General features: G+C 50.6%; 1 protein-coding gene across 1 annotated transcript in view; it reads right to left on the bottom strand.

Moving 5' to 3' along the window:
- Positions 1-7446, bottom strand: part of LOC119440214 (neprilysin-1-like) — a 75304-nt gene extending 67858 nt beyond the window's left edge. The window contains exon 1 of the mRNA XM_049662814.1: positions 7303-7446. Coding sequence (XP_049518771.1) covers positions 7303-7446 — 144 coding nt within the window. The remainder of the gene's footprint in view (positions 1-7302) is intronic.
- Between the last annotated feature and the right edge of the window lie 18209 nt (positions 7447-25655).

Here is a 25655-nt window from a genome sequence, read left to right as displayed (position 1 = left end):
CGATTTCAGCAACGATTTCAGCGACGATACGAGCGCTGGACGATCATCGTTTGCTTTTGACCCGTCGCCGCGCGAGGCAGCTGACGTGCCCAAGCTCAACGCATTGTGCTGCGGCAAAATGAAGAGAAGCACCGGTTATCACGCCTGTCAAAACCGTGATTGTCTGTCGTCGTCTCGTAGAAACGGGGCCAGCTTCGTCGTTTTCTCGACGAAGTTAGCGAGGTAGCGGTGTAGCCTCTGACGTCACAAACGCAGAGTGCCATTAAATGTGACATTCGTGGGTACGAGTCTGGAACACGCACCAATCTTCAAAATTCATTTTAAGAAATACTAAATGACTTGCAGTCACATCGTCGGGCACAGATAATCAGAGTGCGAAGAGAACCATGTATCAAATTCTATTAAGATCAGTGGACACCAAAAAATCGCCGGAGTAGAGGCAGCACCAACCGTCAATCAGGGACGCGCGGGGTGCCTTCGCGAAAGATATCTGTCTAGGCATGACTTTTCATCTTTATGTAAGATAATCGAAAGCACATGCATGCATGCACTTCCACTACCATGAGGGGCGCTTTCTTCGTTACGTGTGAACAAAAATGTGAACAGTCACTTAAGGTATCCTTACGTGATTTGAACGCGAAAGCATTATGACTTGTCTAATTGGTTACGTCCATGATATGTGACGTCATATATTGTCACGTGTCCTTCACAACACTACCTTAATTCATCATCATCATCAGCCACATCAGCCTTATTTAGTCCACTGCAGGACGAAGGCCTCTCCCTGCGATCTCCAATTACCCCTGTCTTGCGCTAGCGTATTCCAACTTGCGCCTGCAAATTTCCTAACTTCATACCCCATCTGGTTTTCTGCCGATCTCGACTGCGCTTCCCTTTTCTTGGTATCCATTCTGTAACCCTAATGGTCCACCGGTTATCCATCCTACGCATTACATGGCCTGCCCGCTCCATTTCTTCCGCTTAATGTCAACTAGAATATCGGCTATCTCCGTTTGTTCTCTGATCCACACCGCTCTCTTCCTGTTCTTAACGTTAGTCCTAAGATTTTAGTTCCATCGCTCATTGTGCGGTCCTTAACTTATTCTCGAGTTTCTTTGTTAACCTCCAAATTTCTGCCCCATATGTTAGCACCGTAGAATGCAATGTACACTTTCTTTTCAATGACAGTGGTAAGCTCCCAGTCAGGATTGGCAATGCCTGCCGTATGGACTCCAACCCAACTTTATTCTTCTGTGAATTTCTTTCTCATGATCAGGGTCCCCTGTGAGTAATTGATCTAGATAAACGTACCCCTTTACAGACTCTAGAGGCTGATTGGCGATCCTGAATTGATGTTCCCTTGCCAGGCTATTGTACATTATCGTTGTCTCATTGTGCGGTCCTTAACTTATTCTCGAGTTTCTTTGTTAACCTCCAAATTTCTGCCCCATATGTTAGCACCGGTAGAATGCAATGATTGTACACTTTTCTTTTCAATGACAGTGGTAAGCTCCCAGTCAGGATTGGCAATGCCTGCCGTATGGACTCCAACCCAACTTTATTCTTCTGTGAATTTCTTTCTCTGATCAGGGTCCCCTGTGAGTAATTGATCTAGATAAACGTACCCCTTACAGACTCTAGAGGCTGATGGCGATCCTGAATTGATGTTTCCCTTGCCAGGCTATTGTACATATCGTTGTCTTCTGCATGTTCATCTTCAACCCATTTCTTACACTTCTCTATTCCGGTCCTCAATCATTTGTTGCAATTCGTCTCCATTGTTGCTGAATAGGACAATGTCATCTGGCAAACCGAAGGTTGCTGAGTATTCGCGTTGATCCTCACTCCTAAAAGCCTTCCCAGTCCTAAGAGCTTGAATACTTCTTCTAAGCATGCAGTGAATAATCATTGGAGAGATTGTGTCTCCTTGCCTGACCCCTTTCTTGATAGGTAACTTTCTATTTTCTTGTGGAGAACAAGGTAGCTGTGGAATCATTGTAGTTATTTGCTAGGATATTCACGTATGCCTCCTGTACTCCTTCATTACGCAATGCAATACCTAATTCACCTTGTTCTAATTTGTACCAACTTAATCCACCGTAATCCACCTCGCCTCTAATTTTTACCAACGTTAATCCACTTTATCCCACCTTAATTCACATTTAATTACCCATAATTACTACCATGTGATTACGTTGTTCTATCTTCTGCATTACTACTGACGTCATACAAGACACTGATGACGTCCCATTGATTTCTGGCACTACTCGATGCGGACAACGCCAGCTTTTCTGCCTCATGCCCTCGAAGGTAAAACTTCCAAGTGTAATACGCACCTATTCCATCCTACATTAACTACTGCAGCCTAGTCTGGGCTACTACAACGAACTGAACTTGATAAACTCTGCTTTTGCAAAAAAAGATTCTTCGCATGTTGCAAACATTTCTTACCTGGCTTCAACTAAAACAGTGTTTCAGGAATACGGTATCTTTCGGGTACAGCACTTTTACAAATTTCGGATTTTGCGATCCTTCCTCTTTTCCAACTCTTATAAATAATTCCTTGTAACTATATCAAACCTAACACCTAATGAACCCTAATAGGCGTACGCGACATACTTTAACAGGGTCTGTTCCTCCTACCGGACAACCACAACTTACAGGCACTCCACTTCAATTTACCATCCATTTAAATGAATTTCCTGAACTAACTACGCTACACACCGGCAGCTATGTCAGTTCTTCTCATCAATGTTGTAAACAGCTGTCACATATTAATCTTTGGAATGGCGTGCATGTGTCTTGTTTGCATGGTTTTTTGCCTATCCTGTACTTATTGCATTTGTTTTGTTTTTGTCATCGTTGCGCGATTGTCGGTTATCAGTGCTATTTTTTGTATGAAACCTGTTAAATAACAGGATTTTATTTTGATTTTTTGCAGTGAAAAGTTCTTACGCGATTATGTTATCCTGCATTAAACATTTGATGCGAATTCCTACTTTAACTGTGTATGTTAACTTCATGTGATCCTTACGTAAACTTTGTATACTGACGTTGGTAGGTATTACAATTGTGATCCTATATGCATATATGTGCTGTGAACGTTGTATGCTGCCGATGTAAGGATCTTCAGGGACTCAGCTGCCTAGAGCAGCTTTTAGCCCCGAAGACCATCCATAATTTTCTGGTGAAATAAACTTTGATGATTGATTGATAGATACAATGCTTTTCGCATGAAATCTAAGCTGTCATCCAATTTTGGAGCGTACTTACAATCTCGGCAGGGCTAGGAAAGGTAGGTGGTGTTTAGCAATTTAGCATGGTGCTCCTCCGGTTTAATACCTTTTATGCTCAATTATTCTCTGATTGTACAGCGGCCTGTCTGCCCTAGATAAAAGCGGACCGCAGCTGAAATGAACCTTATATACCGCCCCCGTGCGGCATTCTGCGAACTTCATGGCGTGTTTTACATAACACCTGTTGGCCTTCTTTACCGTTCACCTGTGTTGTCCGGTACGGTTCCCTCTTTTTTTTGTCCGTGTCTGCAAGCCTACCTTTTTCCAACACCTACCGACTAGCTCGACTTTCTGTCGCTCTAATCGTCGGAAGTATTAGGGTACTGTTTGCTGGCTGTTAGTGATGATTCATTACCACCGCCCTGGTCATACGGTTGCTTGCAATGCGAGCTTCGACACAGGCTGCATTGCTGGACCACGGCCGGGGTCGAATTGGCGCGCTCGCTCGCTTCTTACCCTTACGGCCTTCGCATCGGGGCTAGTTTCTTGCCTATCGCCGCTGCTTGGTGGGGGGCGCTGCGACCTCACCCTGTTTAAAGTACCTATATCAGAAAAGTACCGCCATCCTTTGACCAACGCCGCTTCGCTCTCTCCTGTATCTCCGATTGGACGATGATAGCGAGTGCTTTGACTTCGTTATATATATATATATATGTATATATATATATATGGCCTCAGGGCCATGTTGAAAGTCTTCTGCGCAACCGCAGTTGGCGGCGGCGGCGGCGCGCGCCCGGCCTGAAGTTTCAACGTGGACTTTCTAGGACCGCAAGCAAAAAAATTAAGAAAAAGCACGCGCTTTAGGAGAGGAGACGACGGAAGGAAAGAGTAGATGGCGGTACTTTTCTTATATAGGGACTTTAACCCTGCTCAGCTGTTCCCAGCCGATTCTGTGCAGCGTGCGCAACGCTGGAAGATGGGGGTCGGGCGCGCTTCTTACCTCACCGTGCATTCAAGAACAAGTCGCCTAATTGTAGAGGACGCGTAAATGGTTCGTCTAGGCTTCTTATAAATGCATGCAGTGTAACCGTATTAATACATCGAGGTTCTTAAATTCACTGGGAACAGGGAGATGCATGCGCCGGGAGAACAGCTCTCCCGCCATCAAACGCATATGCATTTTGAGGAATGAAAATATTTATGCTCGTATGCACTATACCGCTGTCACACGGCACATGTAATGTCATTTGCAGTAAATGAGATTCATACCGAATGTCATCGCGGTCTTGCTATGGTTCTAGCCACCATAGTCTTGCGTTCCCAGTCTACACGGGTAAACGAAATGGCATTCGCAATTGATGGCAATGTTTATCGGCAGGCTGCTATGATAACGAGACCTTACAAATCGTGCTTCTTGTTTACATATTTTCACTATATTGTTAGCAATACAATGCTAAAAATTTGATGGTTATTTGAAAATATGTTACACTTCGTTTTACCGTATCGATTTTGTAATTTTTTGCCAAGCCCCTGTCGTCAAGATTACACAAGTCGTGCGTGAATGAGTTCAGGAAACTCATTCAATGGGCGAATGCCATTAGCTGTGAATGTCATTCACTATGCCCGTGTAGAAGTTACAAAAATGGCATTACCACTTAATCTCATTCGCTGCGAATGACATTACACGTGCCGTGTGACAAGGGTATTACAATGGTTGCCATACTTTCAGGCGAAAACTCTTTCGGACACAGTAGCTCACAAATGTGTCTTATTCACAATTACAATCTAAAGTGTTTTCTTGGCGGCTTGTGTGGCTGAAGGCTTGTCGTTTTCGTCAGTCAGTTGGTTTGAGTGATTTACAAGGAGTATTTTCAGAAACTTCTCGGCAATTAGATTTGCGGATCTTATCGCATGGCTGTCGTCAACACCTTCAGGGCAGCTCAAGATGGGAGCGCGTTGTAAATAGGGCTGGATTGCTCTTCCTGCGTGGTAGGTGTTCGGAGGCTTTATCGAAAAAAAAAGACACTGCATATCCACGGGGTGAATGATGATGAGTGGGCGAAGCTCCGGAGGGAATCATCGGTAAACCGTGAATCTTCCGTGTAATTCGCCCAGTCTCGCCGCACTAAATCGAACGATTGACTTCCACCAATGACACGCGCCATATGTGACGTCATTCCTATTTTATAACAGCGCCCTTCATTATAATTGCACCATCTCCCGCTTAAGGGGACGCTAGCACAAACGCGTTAGAAACGTGCAGTACTCTCTAGTAAGGGGGAGAGGCCACAGCGTCTTACGCAGCCGTTTACACATACCGGAACGTGCACCGCGTTTGCCGACGCCATCACATGACTGCTGAGAGAGTATAACCCCCGTATTCATAAACGCTCCTCGACTTGAACTTGACTTGCCACCGCCTTCAACGCGTTTCGAACGCGCTGCCCAAGGCGGTGGCAAGTCACGTTCAATTCGAGGAGCGTTTATGAATACGGGGGTAAGGCGCAGAGGCCACAGCGTCTTACACCAGCTTCTTACACGGGCCGTAACGCGCTAGCACAAACGCGTTAGAAACGCGCAGTCTTTCGTTAATGTTGGGTATTTATTGTCATCGTGGTGCGGGTGTCCATGTGCGCTTCGTGGCGTAGTGGTTAGCGCCGCGCCTTCGGAAGCGAGGGGTCCCTGGTTCGATTCCGCGCTACGGACACAACTTTCGGAATTTTTTTTCCATAAAAGTAGACGTGGCTACCTACTACTACTACGACGACTACTACTACTACTACTACTACTTCTACATACTACAGAGGAGGGACAGACCAACACCCTAAGGAGCTTCGCCCCTAAAAAACACTATCTTGTCCAAAAGCGCTAGAAACTGAGGCTAGAAACTCATTGCTTGGAAACTGGTGAAAAGAAACACCGGGTGTTTTCCCGGAACGGGACTTGCAATATGGAACACAGCAATACACCATCACACAGCAGCAGTTATATACCGATGCGCAATGAACGGCGCCAAGTCTTGGCTGTGGCTGGGCGTACTAAAGGCTGTACGACCGTCTTCAGGAGCCCACAAATTACTGCATACTGAACAACACTGACAGAGCACCGAATAAAATGCGCGGGAAAACGATCGTGCGAGCGCGAAGGCAAGCGCATACACGCGGAGCAGGGGAGGAAGGGTCTAAAGAAGGGTCAGGGTCGCAGCGCCCCTACCGCCGACGGGTGGCGAAACGTGGTGAGAAACTCTCCCATTGTTTCCCCGACGGGTGAGAAGGCCGTGAGAAGCGAGCGCGCGCGCCAGTCGAGCCCGGCCGTGGCTGGACACGCCGTGAGCTTTCACCACCACAGCCTTACGAACTCCTAGCTGACGTCCAATGTGGAGCGAGTATAACGCGATATGAGAAGCATCAATTACGTACTGGTAAAAAAAAGAAAAAGAAAAAAAGAAAAATGACCTACAAAGTAGTTGTGTATTCCAATGAGGTCTACGCAACATAACATTTTTAAAATAATCATTGACAATTACATTTTAAAAGAAAAAAATTAGCGTAGCTTGCACTAGTCGCGCAAGGCTAAAACAGCAGAGTTCATCGGCACCTAGTTGGTCCTGGCCTTACGGGTTATGCTTTCCCGTAATTTATTGATTATTGATCGATTATCGATTACCTATTGATCGGTTATCGATTGGCTATCGGAAGGTATTGGTCCCGTAATTGAGCTAGGCTAAGCGCTACCAAATCATCCCCAGCATTTTCCGGAATTTATTGATTATTGATCGGTTATCGATTAGCTATCGATTGGCTACGCAAGGTGAAGCGAGGCGCAGCGTTGCGCAGTGACATCATCGCTAGGTGAGGTTTTGCGAACGCTACGCGGGGAAACGAAAAGCTTTAACAGCTCTGCTCTTAAAATTCGGCACTCCGATGCAGGTTTCGTCGTTGCCTCTACTTTGATATTTGATACCGAGCAAGCCGCCGCACGGTGTCGCTGCACTGAAACGAATGCCCGTTAACAGCTTCGCTGGAAAAATCTCGTTCACTTTTTCAGGCGCAGTACGCGCATTTACCGTAACATTTCCGAGCGCTTCCACGACGTCGCGACGATATGCGCGCTCCAGGGTGCCGATCGTGCTCTCGGCGTCCCGGTCGCCATCCCGGCCGCCACAGACGTAGGCGTGAAAGTCGGTGCAGGGATCCGCAGACTCGTTCATGGTGGCCAGAATGGACTGGGCGTGCCGGACGCAGTCCCCAGTCTCGCACAAGGATGGAGGCGCTCGTATGGCGCCGTGGCGGATCACGAGCAGCGAGAGCGCGGCCACGGCAATGACCGAGGCGACGACACTGCAGCACACCAGAGTCCGGGACAACCTGCGGCGCGCCACGTGGATGTGCGGCGACGCTCGGCACCTGCTGGGGCTGGGCTGCGATAGGACGCCGACACTTGCACGAGGCCGCAAGCCAGAAGAAGCCACTCGCCAACGACTATTGGTGCTCCGGCTAAAATTAGCGAATGCTGTAAACATACCGTATAGACTCGTGTAAGAGCCGCACCCGTGTAACGGCCGCACCCCCAACTTGGCAGGCCAGAATTTGGGCAAAAAATTTCCCAACGGAGACGCAATCGCGTTCGGTGCGCCGATGGCGCGCGCGCACATCGGCGAATTTTCGCGCTCTGCGTACTTCCGCGTGCCTCTACTAGATGGCGGCGAGATTCGGGGTGCGCACAAGATGCACCAGTCACTGGTGAGGCTAGTACCTTTTAGACCAAAACGTTCGGTCCCGTGTAAGGGCCGCACCTCGTCAAAATTGTGAAAAAAGAAAGTGCCGTCCTTACACGAGTCTATACGGTATGATAATGCGCTATAAGAGGATGCGAATAAAAGCACGCTGCTGAATAGTCTGTGGGGGAAGCAAGTCACACTATATCGAAATCTAATTGCGCAATTAGTCATAATCAGTCGACATTAAAGTAATTAGCCTAGCGGAAAAAACTCGAGTGGTTTAACAATGGGCCGCCTTAAAAGTGTAAGAAAATCAGAAGGTTGAATATAATTTTCCTATCATTCAGTATTCCACAAAGTCTGCGTACTTTAGAGTTACCTAAAAGCTGACAACATATATACAGGTTTTAAGTCTTCATTTATTGTGGTAGTAAGTGGAAGAGAAAGGTGGCCAACCGGTACTAGTTTCCCTGGCAAAAATTTATGCATGAGCATTCGACGACGACATAACGAGGGAGCTCTCAAGAGAATGATCGCAGACGAGAGAAACTCCACAGCACTCGAAACAAGACGAATGAAGAACTCGTACGTGGTCATGATTCTCTTCAAAGGCACGCGCGTGCCCAACAACGTGATATGTGGCACGGCCCTAGTGCTATGTTTTCTTTACAAGCGGCAAGTCGACTTTTGCTACGTGTGTGGTCACATGGGCCATCGAGCTCTCGCCTGCACCAGCAGCGAAGAGAAAAACGAGAGAGAGAGACAAAGAACTTTATTCACTAGGTCCTGAGAAGCCCTACCCTTCTCAGGACCTAGTTAATAAAGTGATAGTGAAGAAGAGATAATTTTTAATGGCAGAAAGGTGGAGAGGTCGGCCTGAGTGAAGTGCGTCTAGCCTGCTACTCTACGCTGGTGAAGGGATCTGGGGTAACAAAAGGAATAGGATGCGAAGAGGAAAGAGGGTATGGTGAACACGATGATGAGAGCTGTGCAGCATACCGTTTATGTGCAACGCTTACGTGCACACTTCACAGCACAGCATAGTCATCTACGCGGGCAGAGGTAGATGTTACTGCAGTGTAACTAGGAGACTGTATATAGCTTGCATAATTTTTGCAGCTGTTGGCGCCACTGGCGTATTTAAACGAGACAGATAGCAGCTGCAGGGCGTCTATTATTTGTCGCAGCATCGTTTTGATCACAGAGTACAACCGGGATTTTTCGGTGCCCAATCCTTGCTCGCGCTGACACTGTAAGGCCCGTGCGCGCGGCGTCAAGCGTGGCCATACATTCGATCCCGGGCTTGCGCGGCTCGCTTGAAGCAATCTTGAAGCGTTTGACGATTGAACGACATTTTTCTGGACCTGCGGAATTGGAGCCAGGGAGCTCTCGTTTGCACCTACAGCTTGCCCACGTCGACGACGCGATCGTCTTCTCCGGTGTTTCATTGACGCTGCTGCCTCTTTGTGGGACATATTTGTCTTGGTCATTTGGTTCAGTATTTTTATGTATTTTTTCTGTTTCGGTCAATCCTTGGAACTGGCCTCGTGGGGTCCACTGCAATTCAAGCACTTCATTTCTTTTACTGTGCATGAAGATATGTCATGGCTGCCGCCACAGCGGAGGCATGCCCTCTGGCTTGTGCAGACAGCGCTGACATGGCCTAGCTTTAGGCGCTTGTAGTGTTGCAGTGGTCGGGGCACATAAGGACGCACCTGGTGTAGCAGCGAAGGAAGAAGCAAATGTTGCGGTTGCGGAAAGACTAAATCCTAAGACGAAGAAGAGGAACACCCGAGCACCCCCAAGTGCCAGGCGTGCGGCGGACCCCACGTCACCGGTGATCGAACGTGCAAGCAGCGCTATCAGATATCGTACATCGTACGACGTCGCCACCGAAGGCGCAAGCAAAGGGCGAGGAAAGCACAGCTGGATGGATAATCTGACGTCACCGACACAAGCGACAGCTCGGTTGCCGCGCCAGCTGCGTGAAGCGGCTCCATTCGCAGACCCGCTCTCAATCCAGAGGGCGTTCTCGTTCGAGGAGAAGATCCAAGCCAAGACAAGGTGAGAGCTCTGACGCCTCCAGATCGAGATCCCGGTCCCGCTCCCAGTCCGCCAAGCGGACCATGTGGGCCGACGAGGTCAAGGGCGTGACCCAGCCATCTCAGAAAGGAAAAAAAAAAACGCATCACACAAAGGAACGAAAGGTGAGGCACAGCGAGAACATAGGATCGATCCCCGTATCCAATCGCTCGAGGCAGAAAACAGGCATCTTAGACGCAAGCTCGCAAAATTTGAAGAAACTTTAAATAGCATTAGAGGAAAAATCACAAAACGCGACGAGGCTAGCACCAGCAACCCTGGACCGTTAGCCGGGCAGCCGAAACGTAAGGCACCCAACCCAGATCCGTTAAGCGACACAGAGGAGGAGGACGAGTTGACGGAGGCTTGTGAAACCTCATCCACCGCCTTGGCTCTTGCCGCCAAAAATGAGGGTAAATGGTAAAAGACCCTGAGTAGGATGATGGAAATGCTTTCCGCCATAGCGTCGAAGGTAACGTTACTAGAAAGACCTAGGGCTCAGCCTAAAAGTAGACAAGTAGTACAAACAGAACCGTCCTTAGCTACCACAAACCCCGACGGAGGCGCTAAAGTATTCTGAAGAATCTACAGTAAGCAAGATGGCGAATACAATTAGCAGCACCGTCAATATTTGGCAGTGGAACTGCGCCAGTTTCCAGAGGCACAAGGCTCCATTTGGTCGACTCGTCATATCGGTGGCGGATAAGCCACAAGTCATTTTATTACAAGAAACACTCGGGGAGAAAAACATTTATATGTCGGGATACCGCACTATCGCATACAGAGGCGAAAAGGGAAGATGCATAGCCACCCTAGATGAGCGTCTCCTTTGTGGAGCACGACGTCCAGAAATATAAGGTCGGACTCGAAGCCCAGCTGATCGAGATCGTGTCCAGTAGAACGAGTAACGCAAACGCCTTCAGTCTTAACGTCTACAGTTCTCCTGCGGGTAGGAAAAGAGATTTGAACACCTCATTCAGTGCCGCAATCAGGATAGCCAGAAACGCACCTCTTCTGATTGCGGGTGACTTCAACGCTCAAAACACAGAATGAGGATACGGCTTTAACAGCAAGAAAGGCAGAAACTTAGCTGGTTGTGCAGCCGATTCTAGCCTCGCACTCATCAGGGATTCTAGGTTTCCCACCAGAAGGGGTAACTCGGTCAGTCCCGACACCACAACCGACCTCGCGTACCTCCGCGGTATCGAGGGCACGTGGGATACTCTCTAGGAGGACTTGGGTAGCGACCACTACATCCTCGAAATCGCGGTGCAGGTCAAACCAAACCACCAGTCAGATACGAATACGTTGACTGGGATCTTTTAAGAAAAATACGAGGCGAAACGGCCCCTTCAAGTGAATCTTTCAAAGACCTAATCGCAAACCTTAACCGGGCTGTCAAGTGCGCAACCAAGGAAATCACAACACAGCTCGAAGTCATCAAAATGAACTCGCGGTTAGCGAACCTCCTAGAGACTAAACACGCTCTCGCGGAGAGGTGGAAAACGCAGAAGCTTAATCGCCGACTTCGAACGTCAGTCAACAAGGAATAGAGTCGTACTCCAGGCAGCTGGTCCTACAGCAGTTGGACGAGACATGCTACGACATGGACGGTCGCATGAAAAGAGGTAGTAAGTGGAACTTGCTCAAAAGCCTCCTAAACGACAAACAGTCCAAGACAACTCTTAATATTACCGTCGATAGGTTCATTCATAAGAAGATCGCTACGGACCTCACAGAAGAAGAAACTCAACAACCTGGCTCGCACCTACCTCCCCGTTAAGGAAGGAGACTCACAAGGCGGAAAAGTGAGAGTAAGATGCATGGGGCTAGGCAGGCCAGAGCTAGACAAACCGTTCACTGAATAAGAAATTCTACACGTTCTTTTCAACCTAAACGGAAGGTCGGCCCCGGGGCCAGACGGGGCCAGACGGCCAAACTCCTCCGACACCTATACTATCGACGAATTAATCGAGGCACATCTCACTGCACAGATCTCCAGGCTTTCGTAAACTAAGCCGGGTTACAAAATTCTTAACGAAGCAGGTATATCACCCATACAAACGCCGCTCGACAGATACCTCCTGTCCAAAGAAGCCAAGGAAGGCCCGTACCGAGAAACATTCACCCGGTATATAATGAGGGCCTAAGAATCGCACAGGCTAAAGCCATTCTTCGAAGAGTTAATCCACACGGGGCAGATGCACTCTTCGTTGACGCTTCGCTCGTAAAAGCGCGCGGAACGCTGATTAGCGCTGTGTCCGTTTGCACTAAGCACGCAAACGAGGCTGAGAAAACTGCGATAGCCTTGGCCCTTAACGCTGCCAAAGGCCCAATGACAGTTTTCTCCGACTCGCGCACGGCGGTCAGGGCCTTCTCGTCAGCCCTAGTATCTAAGCACACGGCTAGCATAGTTAACAAATCTCAACAAACAAAGAGACAGGAGGTCACCACATCGTCTGGTTCCCGGACCACGTTGACGGCACAATTGCAATTGCCGATGACGGCACAAGAACTAATCAAGCGGGTTGCAACTCCAACGAGCAGGCCCACTGCCTAGCGTGTGAATTCATAAACCGCGCTCGGGCTAACGTCCAGCTCTCTCACAGAATTGCTCCCATAAAGACCCATCTTACCACTTTTAAGGAGATAACATCCCACTACAGACTGAGCAGGAGGAAATTCCCTCCCCCTAACCCAAAATTAAACAGGGCTCAGTCTGTCACGGTTAGGCTCTTACAGACGAGATCGTACCTCACCCCCAGAGCGCTCAATAGGATGGATTCCAACTTCCCGCAGTCGTGCTCCAAATGCGGGCACGAGTACTGGTGTTCGATCATATGCTCTGGCTATGCCCGTTCAACGCGGGCTCTGATCCTCACGACAAGTCCAAGTGGGACGCCCTGCTAGGGAGCTAGGCGCGACGCAGCACAGCATGCAAGAGAACTGCTGCGTAGCAACGGCCACCTTGCGTCTCAAAACGCTGATGTGTTGAGGAGCGTCGCCAGTGGGGGGGGGGGGGGGGGGGGGGGCTGCGAGCGCGCGACGGAGTTAGACGTGTGGCGTATCGGCTCCGTCGATTTTCGGCTGGAGCCACGGCTCAACTCTCTCTACCCCAACAAGACCAACGTCAATCGACGCAGCAAAGCATCTGGACCACGAGGATACTAAATTTCACCAGGTGGGCCCACTTTTGAAGATTTTACGGCCGAAGTGCACCCGATCACGGGGGAGACGCCGTTACGGCGTTACGCCTAACGGCGTCGAACACCGACGCCCGACGGCGTTGAACCGGTCTCCTGAGGCAAAATGGCGGCCGCCGCGTCATTCCAGAGGGGTTACGATCCCGACGGCATGGCCTGGACGACGGTTCCAACATCGGAAGCCCAAAATTCTGCTGTTCCGAAATTTCGGCACGAATCCCTCAATGAAGCGGTCGCGCGCCGCTCGCTTGTTCAATCCAAGGCAGCCATGACATCCGGCACACCGGCCGACAAAACGCAGCCTCCTGTTCTCGCGCGCTGCAGGAAGCAAAGGCAAGGCCCTTACTAACTGGAAGCCTCGCCCTTTCCCAAAACCGGGCCCGGACGACTTCGTGGTCGTGCTCAAGCCACGCGAACATGTGTCGCTGCACCAAGCATTTTCGCAAAACCGCTACGGCGCCGCTTTTACAGCCTACCTCGGGCCCGAGGTGGCAAGGTCGGTTACGGTTATGCCGTCCCGTGAACAAAACCTCATCGTCATCCACACCCCGAACCCTGCGGCGGCAGATCGGCTCCTCGGTGAATTGTCCATACAAACCGAGAGTGGGGCGATTCCGCTCCACGGATACCTTCGACAAGACGGAGGCGATGTCTGCCACGGCGTCATCGCCGTCAGCAACACGGACACCACTGAATCGCTTCGGCAGCAGGTGCAATGGAGAGCAGGCACTATCGTCGAGGTGAGGAAATTCGGCGCTTCAAGCAAAGCTCGGGTCACCTTCGCCGGGAGGGAGAAACCGCGTTTTGTGCACTATGAGAACATGCTCATCACAGTGCAAAACTACTACCGGACGATCCCGGCCTGCGGCCTGTGTGGGGCCGTCGGCCATAGAGCGGATGCCTGTCCCAACACGCAGCCGAGCATATGCGGACTCTGCGGGCAACAAGCCCCGCTTGTGGAGGGGGTGCGGGCCCCTCACGAGTGTGTTCCGCGGTGCTCGGTTTGTGGCGGTGGACACGCCACAAATTCGCGGGAGTGTGCGGCAAAATTCCGCACACACAAGACGGCCGCCCCAAAGGGTGGGACAAATAATCAAATCGCGGCCAAGAAGAAGAGCCGTCATCTTGGCCCTCCCGGCGAGTCACGGGATGACAGCATTACCGAGAAGCCGGCGCCATCTACCGGAGGAGCCGGCAAACGAACGTCGATGCAGCCGCCACCACACGGCGACACTGGAAAACTGTCGACGGCGCCACCACGCGGCGAAGCCAGGGCCTGGGCTAACGCCGTGAAACACGGAACGCAGGTGAGCGGTACGGGCAGGACTGCCTCCTCCTCCCCTTCCTCCTCCCCCCCTGCAGCACGCAGTGCCGAGCAAACCAAAATAGCAGCTCTCGAGGGCCAAATTCAGATGCTGCTCAAGAAAATTACGCTCCTAGAATCGCAATCAAAACAGCTTACCACTCCCCCCTCTCCCCCCGCACCCGAGGCTATGGAGAGTGAGCCCGCGGCACCGAAGGCAGCACTGAGCGCGGAAGCTGCACTTGAGGCCCGTCTAGAGGCCCGCATGGACGCCCGTTTCAATGCCCTAGAAACTCAAATTTCCGCGGCCATCACCTCCGCGATCGCCAAAATGACCGAAACAATACCCACAATCGTCGCACAGCACATCGCACAATCCTCGCGTGGCGTCCGACGAACCGGCGGTCTTATCAAAGACGTGTCTGGCCGCTATCCCAAAACGTCGCGTCGCGTCACTGAAACTGAGCTAGACGACGAGGACAGCTGCTCGCTCTCCGGAATTGAGGATGCCCCCCTCCCCGCGAGTGCTGGCTCCGTAGCTGCGTCCCTACAACCGCTCTTTCACTTCAATGACCATGGCGGGCAGCCCTCAAGTTAGGCGCTCTCCCCGTATCAATTCGGCCACCCCCATCCAAATTACCCAATGGAACTGCCGGGGATTCCGCTCCCGCGTAAAGCGGGCGAACCTCCGGCTTTTCCTCTCAACATTCGCTTCACTCCCCGCGGTGGTTGCCCTCCAGGAGCCAGGGAGCGGCGCCACACTTACAAACTATGTCACATTCCAACAGGACCCTTCTTCCTGTATATGCGTGCACAAAAATTACACAGCCAACCAGGTTGATTTGGAGCTGAATACTGAATATTCTTATGCGATGGTCACCCTTCTTCCGCTTAAGAAACAAAACGCACCATTACATATACTCAACATCTATTGTTCTCCCAAGTTAAAAAATGTAACTTTCGCAGCCCTCTTCAGTCGTGCCCTGAAGGCTGCGGGCAGGGACCCCCTGGTGATCGTGGGCGATTTCAACGCTCACAGCACACTCTGGGGGTACGTGCGTGAAGAGAAGCGCGGGCGCAAGTTGGCGGAACTTGCGTCCACGCTGGGCCTTACTCTTCACACCGACCCTGCACATCCAACGCGGGTGGGTAACTCCGTAACTCGGGACACGTGTCCGGACCTTACCTTCACCAAAAACATTAGACACGCAGAATGGGCCAACACCGAGGAAACCCTCGGCAGTGACCACTGCATACTCAACACCACCGTCCGAACCAAACCATTGGCAAGATTCAACGCCCAAGCCCGCTTACCCGACTGGACAAAGTTCCGGCAAAACTACACTAATTCGACCCCTATCCGCGAACAAGGTTACCACGCGTGGTCACAAGAATTGGTTACACACCTTCGTTGGACGGAGACTCAAGTTCAACTATCGGAGGCCACGCCGGAGGTGGACAACCACCTCCTGCACCTCTGGGAGGCGCGGCACTGCCTCGTCCGCAGATGGCGCCGCCAAAAACACAATCGGAAGCTTAAAATTCGCATCGCCGAGCTCACCCAACGAGCGGCAGAGTACGCGGCCCAGCTCGCCGACTCGAATTGGGTGGACCGATGCAACACGGCCGCTAGACAAATGTCTAGCCGGAGCACTTGGCGTCTCTTTCGCGCCTTGATCGACCCGAGTCAAACCAGAGCCGAGACACAAAAACATCTCCAACGGGCTATCCATGGCTTCGACGGAGACACCTCAAAATTAGCATGCAAACTACGCGATCAATACCTCTGTATCCAACATGACCCCCGAGGGCCAGCGTTCTCGTATGCAGGTTCCGAGAACGCGGAGCTGGATCAACCGTTCCGGCTCCATGACCTGAAGGCGGCCCTGACTAAAATGAAGCGAGGAACGGCGCCGGGAAGAGACAAAATAACAGTGAAATTACTTGCCAATCTTCCCGACCCAGCCTACGACGCACTCCTCGCATACATAAACTCAATCTGGCTTGGTGAGGCACCCCTCCCGATCGAATGGAAGACCGCTCTGGTCACTTTCATTCCGAAAGCCGGCAAAGCCATAAACACGGACAACCTCCGCCCCATCTCCCTCACGTCTTGTGCGGGAAAGCTGATGGAGGCCATGGTGCGAGATAGGCTGTCCGAATTTTTGGAAAACCAAAACGTATTCGCAGACACCATGTTCGGGTTCCGCCCGCACCGGTCCGCGCATGATGTCCTCCTTCAACTAGACCGCGAAATTCTAAATCCCGCCGAATACCCCCTCAATGACAAGGCAGTACTCGCCCTCGATTTGAAGGGGGCTTTCGACAATGTCACACACGACATAATACTGACGCACCTCTCCCAAACCAACTGTGGACACAACACGTTTCAGTACGTTAGGCAATTTCTCGCCGACCGGCAATCGTATATCCGGATACAAGATGAAGAGCACGGCCCCTACCAATTAGGCACGAGAGGTACCCCGCAGGGCGCGGTCCTCTCACCTCTACTATTTAATTTGGCAATGATGAAACTCCCGGCTCAGCTGGAGAATGTAGGAGGCATACAGCACGCGCTGTATGCCGACGACGTTACCATCTGGGCTAAACACGGATCGGTAGGAGACATTGAAGCCAACCTGCAGCAAGCGGCGGAGATCGTGGACGCCTACGCCCGCCGCTGTGGCCTTCAATGCTCCCCTGCCAAATCGGAATTTGTGCACATTCACTCCTCGCCAAAGTGCACTACCAAAATTGAACTGTCCCTAGCAAACGGACCCATCCCAGAACACGATGAGATCAGAGTACTGGGTCTCTTTATTCATAAACACCGCCGAGTCGACACAACACTGGCCAAACTGCGCAGGGTGGGGGACCAGGTGGGCCGCATGGTCCGCCGGGTCTCCAATAAACGCGGGGGGTTACGGTGCAAAGACGCCTTGCGGCTGGCGCACGCATTCGTAACCAGTCGAGTCTTGTACTCAACTCCTTACCTCCACCTTCGCAAGTTTGATGTGAACGCCCTCGAGGTGGTTCTCCGCAAAATTTACAAGCGTGCTCTCGACCTCCCGGTCAACACGTCCAACCAGCGCCTCCTGGGCCTCGGAATGGTCAACACCTTCACGGAGCTCCGAGAAGCACACTTGATGAACCACTACACAAGACTCTCAAAGACGCCGTCGGGTCGCCGCCTTCTTGCCCGATTACACATACAACATCCAACACTAACGGAAGAGCGCGTGCGCATCCCCGAAATCTGGAGATGCGCCCTGCACGTGCGCCCTCTTCCGGCCAACATGACACGAGACGACCATAGTGGCCGGCGCCTCGCGCGGGCAGAAGCCTTGGCACGTCACTATGGGAACAAACATGGAGTATTCTACGTGGACGCCTCCGGCCCACAACCATGGGGGATGGTACACGGCCGCAGTGTCCATCAAAAGACCGCGGTGAACGCCTTACGTTCAAAGCACAAGACATACACATGCGAAGAGGTGGCCATCGCGCTCGCCGCCGCACATCAGGACTCGCGGGTGATCATCACCGACTCGCAAGGGCCTGCAGGAACATCGAAAAGGGCTTTATACCCTATTTTTGCAAAAAATAAAATTAAATTATGGGGTTTTACGTGCCAAACCAGTTCGATTATGAGGCACGCCGTAGTGGGGGACTCCGGAAATTTGACCACCTGGGGTTCTTTAACGTGCACCTAAATCTAAGTACACGGGTGTTTTCGCATTTCGCCCCCTCGAAATGCGGCCGCCGTGGCCGGGATTCGATCCCGCGACCTCGTGCAGCAGCCCAACACCATAGCCACTGAGCAACCACGGCGGGTCCCTATTGCATACCGCATACTTCAAAGCAGCGATTATAGCGGGGCCCCCGCGTCCCGCACGATAATATGGACTACCGCGCACACGGGTCTCGAGGGCAACGAAGCAGCTGACGCCGCTGCCCGCGCGCTTACTCTCCGGGCATCGCCCTCGCCTCCCCTCGATGCGGACTCCGAACCCAATCCGGCTTTTATCTTTAAGGAAATCACCCAACATTACCAATTCGGCCACGCAATCTTTCCTAAGCCCTGTAAGGGCCTCACGAAGGCGGAGGAGCGTTTACTCCTTCGCCTCTATACTAAAACACTGCTGTGCCCGGCAGTCCTAAAACATTTCGACCCTGCTTGCACAGGGGAGTGTCCACACTGTGGGGAAAAGTCTTCGGACATTTTCCACATGGTGTGGGCATGCCAATCCACCCCGCACCTTCCCCCTATACCCAACCCTATCCGGGAGGACTGGGAGGCGGCCCTGCTCGGCTGCTCCGACCTGGCGAGCCAGAAGGCCCTGGTCGTGCGTGCCCAAGCCGCGGCTATAGCCAATGGGCTTCTGTAATGAGGAGCCCACCTAGTATTTATAAGGAACGTCCCTTAAGGATCGGTCCACACCCTCCCTGTCAATACTTTGGCCAATAAAGTTTTTCAGTAAGTCGCCAGTGGCGCTGCTGGCGTCGCACCTCGCGTGGTTCGTGCGCTGTTTGTCGACGCCGAGAGCAGTTCGCGCTGCTCCCACGCGAGAAGGGGAGCGCGAAGGAAGTCGCGTGACGCAAACGTGTCGTATCCTTTTATTTTGGTTGCGTTTCCATCGTTTTGGCTCAGTGTGCGGCAGAAATGGTGACTGAGAAGCGAAGTTCGCGCGATTAGCATCAAGAATTTGGCGTCACGTGATGCATCTTCGCCCTCGCAGCTGCTCTCGGAGCGCATGGAACGTTTCTATGGGGGAGCAAGCAGTCGCGCTCTCGATGCGCTACTGCTCTGCTGCTCTCAGCGTTTTGCCTGCGCTCCTGTTCTGGCAATGAATTGCGCTACTAAATGTGCTGTTGTGCTCATATCAGTGCATACACACAGGAAGGAGCTCATCAGGAAAGCTGGTGTGCCTATATAGTGTGCACGCGAGCAACGCTCATGCCCGCAGCGGAAGGCTGAACGCTGTCCTGGCTCCGCCGTTGAGCCGGTTAACGTGAGCGTTGATCGTGCTTCCACTTCGTTCTTTTTGCAGCCAAACGCCCTCCGCGTCTCTGAAGGGCGTCTAATTATATTGTTGATGATTAATGGGTTTTAATGGCGCAAGGGCCAGTTCTGGCCAAAGAGCGCCAAACACATGGTGTAATGAAGTATTAATGGGATCAAAGAATGTAACACGGCTGTAAACGGGCCTAAAATAAGTCTCTGTAAATTGCTTAAAATATAAATGTACTAAAATAATGGCAATGATTAGTTACATGTCCTATGATCATAATATGTTGGCAACGATGGATGGTTAAGCGAGGCGCATAGGAGATGGTAGCACTAGTACCTCAACAGGACCCTTGGAGGCAAGGGTCGTGAGGCACGTACGTGCTCTACAAATATGCTTACATTGCAGCTACAACCTCCAAAGAGGAGGTAGTGCTACAAATAACCTGGCCAAATAATTTTTAAGATGTCGGTTTCTTTTAAAAAGCTTAAGACCGTGTTAAAATTGAAAAGCGGTTCATTGCTGAGAAAAAATGCTGGGTGGAGAGGTACGTGATCACGATACAGGGAGGGGAAGTACTTTTTCCTCTCTGCATCTATTTCCCGACACTGAAGAAGAACGTGTATAACTGTAAGGCTATTGCCGCATCTACTACATGTTGGAGGTTCGCTTCCAGTCAGTAGGTGAGCGTGGGTGCCGTAGGTATGGCCTATCCTTAATCTGCAGAGAAGTACTTCTTTGTGTCTATCTGTCCTTTCGTATCTCCAGTTCCCTAATTTTGGCTTTATCATGTGGAGCTTATTTAATACTTCAGTATCCCACTGGCTTTGCCAATACTTCCTCAACTGATGTCGTATGAAGGGTTTGAGGTCTGCGACTCCTATGGGCTTATTTATATCCGTGTCACTAACGGCAACTGACGTGGCATTTTCGTCGGCAGCTTCATTGCCTTTAATACCTCTGTGACCCGGTACCCAGCAAATGACAATGAGTTGGTTGTACTTGTACGCTGCACATAACAATGAGTACAGTTCATTAAAAACAGGGTTCTTAAGTTTTTGTAAGCTCATTAGGCCTCTAACTACACTCAATGAATCCGTGAACACAATAGCTTTAGTGATATGTGTCTCCTTTATATGTTTTACGGCTGTGAGTATGGCGAATGCTTCTGCGGTGAATATACTGGTGTGTGGATTTAATGCTCCCGATGCTAAAAACGACGCTCCCAGAGCTGCATAAGCCACACCAGATGGAGACTTTGAGGCATCTGTGTAAAATTCTTCGCAACAGTACTTCGCTTGAAGTTCGAGGAAGTGAGAACTTATATGTGCTTGAGGTGCATGTTTTGATACTTGTATAAAAGAGATATCACACTCGATGGTCTGCCATTCCCAGGGTGGTGGAAAGCGAGTAGGGGCCATTAGTAGACTTTCTCTAAGTGGGACACCCGTTTCCTCTGCCATTGCTTCCAAACGCAGGAATAGAGGGATCCTCAAAGCTGGGCGGTTACGATAAAGCCTGGCAGTGGATACGTCACAAGTAAGTGAGTGACATGGGTGTTCAACATTTGATTCTACCTTGAGGAAGTACGAGAAAGCTAAATATGTCCTTTGGAGATGTAGGGACCATTCATTGGACTCAACATACAGGCTTTCTACTGGACTAGTCCTGAAGGCACCTGTAGCCAGGCGGATACCCAGATGGTGAACCGGATCGAGAATCTTTAAAGCACTAGGCGCAGCAGAGTGATAGACTATTGCGCCGTAGTCAAGGCGCGATCGTATCAGACTTTTATACAGGCTCAAAAGGCAGCGCCTGTCACTTCCCCAGGATGTGCGGGACAGAAGTTTCAGTAGGTTCATTGTTTTGAGACATTTCTCTTTAAGATGTTTCAGGTGAGGGATAAAAGTGAGCTTGGAATCTAAGATTATACCTAAAAATTTATGCTGAGAGTTTACAGATAGACGTTCTCCATTCAGAGAAATATCGGGATCCGGTAATATTTCTCTCTTGTTTGAGAAAAGGATACAGGTACTTTTCTGTGGATTTAGACTAAATCCATTCTCATCCGCCCACTTACACAGTTTCTTTAGGCAAAGCTGTACCTGTCGCTCGCAGATTGCAAGATTACATGATTTGAATCCAATCTGTACACCGTCCACATATACAGAATAAAACATTGTGCGCGGTATAACGGTATGCAAAGAATTCATTTTGACGATGAAGAGAGTGCAGCTCAGCACCCCACCTTGAGGTACACCTGTCTCCTGAGTGAATGGCCGGGATAGGACGTTGCCAACTCTCACACGAAATGTTCTATTATATAGATAATTTTCGATAACGCTCAGCAAGTTACCACGGATACCCATTCTAGACAAATCTCGGAGAATTCCAAAGCGCCACGTAGTATCGTAGGCCTTCTCCATGTCAAGAAATACTGATAGGAAGAATTGCTTGTGCATGAAGGCATCCCGGATGTTCGCCTCCATACGGACAAGGTGGTCTATAGTAGATCTACCTTCCCTGAATCCACATTGCAGAGGATCTAGTATTTTGTTATCTTCAAGATAATGAATCAAGCGCCGGTTTACCATTTTCTCAAAGAGTTTGCACAAACAACTTGTCAACGCTATGGGTCTGTAGCTGACGGCTAAAGAGGGGTCCTTGTTCTCTTTGAGAATTGGGATTACGATGGCTTGTTTCCAAGCGGACGGAATGTGACCTGTAGACCACATGGCATTGAAAAGCGACAGGAGTGTTTTGTGAGTTTCAGGGTTTAAGTGTTTAATCATATCATATACTATTGCATCGGTTCCTGGCGCAGACTTGTTGCAACCTTTCAGTGAAGCCTGAAATTCAGCCATGCTAAATGGGTGATTGTATGGTTCGTTTCGCGTGCTTTTCCGATCTAAGGGCAGTCGCTCTGCTTGTCGTTGATATCTTAAAAATGTTTCAGAATAGTGGGATGAACTGGAAACATGTTCGAAGTGTGCACCTAGAAAATCAGCTTGATCTGTGAGGGTACCTCCCTGGATATTTACTAGCGGTAGAGGATGAGATTGCCGACCTTTTAATTTGTTTACTCTATTCCATGCTTTTCTTTCGTCTGTATACGAATTGATGCTACTGATATATTTATGCCAACTTTCCCGTTTTGCACGGCGGCGTGTTCTTCTTCCTTGCGACTTAATCGCCTTGAAATTAATTAGGTTCTCTGCAGTGGGGGAGTTACGTAGGAGATTCCAAGCCTTGTTCTGCTTCTTCCGCGCTTCCTTACACTCCTCATTCCACCATGGTATACGTCGTTTCGAAGGTGATCCGTTTGTTTGGGGAATGCATACTGATGCAGCATCAATTACAAATGCTGTAAAGTATGCTACTGCATCGTCAATACCAAGTGCACGGACATCGTCCCAGGGCAAATGTGTTATTTCGCGAAACCGCGCCCAGTCAGCTGAATCGACTTTCCATCGAGGAACGTATGCACGGCATTCAGCCTGCTTTGTAAGGTTTAAAGCGATAGGAAAGTGGTCACTTCCATAGGGGTTATTAATGACTTCCCAGTCCAGATACGGTAGAAGTGTGCCAGACACTATGCTAAGATCTATGGCGGAAAATGTTTTGTGTGTAGCGCTGTAGTATGTTGGTTCCTTCTTGTTCAGCAAGCAGGCACTTGAGGAGAATAGGAAGTTTTCTATTAACCGCCCTCTCTCATCACAACGAGAGTCGCCCCACAGTGTACTATGCGCGTTTAGATCTCCGACGACTACGTAAGGATGGGGAAGCTCATCTATAAAGCTCTGAAATGTTGCCCTAGAGAGCTGATAACTCGGGGGGATGTATACAGACGTAATGGTCACCAATTTATCAACCAGCACTGCTTGGATAGCAACTGCCTCAAGGGGGGTTCGGAGGAGTAGTTGCCGACAAGCCACCCCTCTGTCGACTATTATAGCTACGCCACCGGACGACGCCACCGCGTCCTCTCGGTCTTTCCGGAAAATGGCGTATTGCCGGAGGAAATTTGTTTGTGTATGTTTGAGGTGTGTTTCTTGAACACACAGCACCTTAGGATTAAACTTGTGTAGGATTTCTTTGACGTCATCGAGGTTGTGTAGGAGTCCTCTGACGTTCCATTGTATTATTTGTGTATTCGAGTTGAAAGTGTTTTTTTGTGCTGTGTGTTTGAAAGAGACTAACTTAACTTACAGAGCCCTTGTCGGGCCCTGTGATGCGGGCTTTTTCTTTTTTGGAGCGATCGCGGGATTCTCGCCGCTCCTGAGGCGCTTGGAGCGCCGTCTGGCTGGTTGTTGTGTCCATCGCCTCTTGCGAGGCGCTGGACACGCGCTCTTGCGAGCGGTTGGTGTGACGGGAAGGCCTCGTCTCGAGGGACGAGGCCCTTGAGGCCACCAGCCCGGAGGTCAATGGCCCCTTCTTGTGAGTAGGCGGAGCAGCGCTAGCTGCAGCCGCCGAGGGGGCGGATGGCGTTGCTGGCGGCTCACTACGTGTGAGCCGGACAGCCGCCGGAAGCCGTTGCGACGCTGCCCCCTGACGCGCCACTTCGGCAAAGCTGCTCTTCGGCAGGTATGACACCCGCCTGCGTGCCTCCTTGAATGAGATATTTTCTTTTACTTTGATTGTCACAATTTCTTTTTCTTTCTTCCAAGACGGGCACGACCGCGAGTATGCGGCATGCTCGCCATCACAGTTGACACAGTGCGGAGTGTTCTGGCATGTTTCAGAGGAATGTTCATTGTCACTGCACTTGGCACAAGTCGGCCGGCCTCGACAGTTCTGCGAACTGTGACCGTACCTTTGGCACTTGAAGCATCTGAGAGGATTTGGCACATATGGTCTAACTCGAATCTTGAGGTACCCGGTCTCGATGGACTCGGGCAGAACACTTGAGTCGAAAGTAAGTACTAGGTGTTTGGTCTGAATTTCTTTTCCATCTCGCCTCATCTTAATTCGTTTGACACTTATGACGTTCTGATCACTCCAGCCCTCCAGGAGTTCAGCTTCAGATAGCTCCAACAAATCAGCATCGGATACGACGCCGCGGGTGGTATTCATGGTACGGTGGGGGGTTGCTGTTACTGGAACATCCCCTAAGGACACTAGATTGGGCAGTTTTTCATGTTGTTTCTGATCACGGAGCTCGAGTAGCAGATCACCACTGGCCATTTTCGATGCTTTGTAACCCGGACCGAAAACTTCGGTTAGAGATTTCGAGACGAGGAAGGGTGAGATCATTCTTACTGTCTTTTCAAGTATATCAGAGTGGATGACGTGAAAGCGTGGAAAGTTCTTTGTTCGGTTGCCATAGAATTGAAAAATATCTTCGGTGCGCCCTCGTTTGTGAGAGCGATCAGGGAGTCGGGGGAATGACGATAAAGCCATAAGGTAACAATAATTTCGGTAACTATGCCAGCCGCCCACCACCGAGCCCAACAAGGGGACGCTACAAGACCCGAAGGAGATGCAGACGTCAGCTGTACATAGCCACTATAACCTAATATAATAGATCCAAGGATGGATAAACTACACCAGGTTAACCCTTGCTGCCTGGAAAATTGGAAGTAAAACGAAGTGAAGAGAGGACAGGAGAGATGGAAAGTGAGAGAGAAAGACGAAGGTTGGAGGGAGAGAGAGAGACAGGAAAAGGCAACTACCGATTTCCCCCGGGTGGGTCAGTCCGGGGGTGCCGTCTACGTGAAGCCGAGGCCAAAGGGGTGTGTTGCCTCTGCTGAGGGGCCTTAAAGGTCCAAACACTCAGCGTCGGCTCAACCCCCAGGATCCCCTTTTCCCCGGACACGGCTAAGCCGCGCACGGTTAGACGCGGGAGGGTCCAACCCTCGTGTGCTCGGGTACGTGGTGGCGCAACTCACCAAACGCCTGCTTGCGCAGACGCCCCTGCGGGGTCTAATTATATTGTTACGGAGCAGTAGGGCATGGTGTGACTATGAGCAACGGCCGACGCCTTAAGCGCGTTCCGCCAAGAATGCTCACGAGGAAGTAGGGATTAATGCTCAGTGTTCGCACTCACGCGCGCGCCACGCATCTCGAAAAACCACACGCGGACTTTGCAAGCGTGCTGCCAGA

Source organism: Dermacentor silvarum, chromosome 2 (genome assembly GCF_013339745.2).
Source record: "Dermacentor silvarum isolate Dsil-2018 chromosome 2, BIME_Dsil_1.4, whole genome shotgun sequence".
NCBI classification, from domain to species: Eukaryota; Metazoa; Arthropoda; class Arachnida; order Ixodida; family Ixodidae; genus Dermacentor; species Dermacentor silvarum.
Note: the sequence above shows the minus strand (reverse complement) of the source record. Positions and strands in the feature narration are given on the sequence as shown.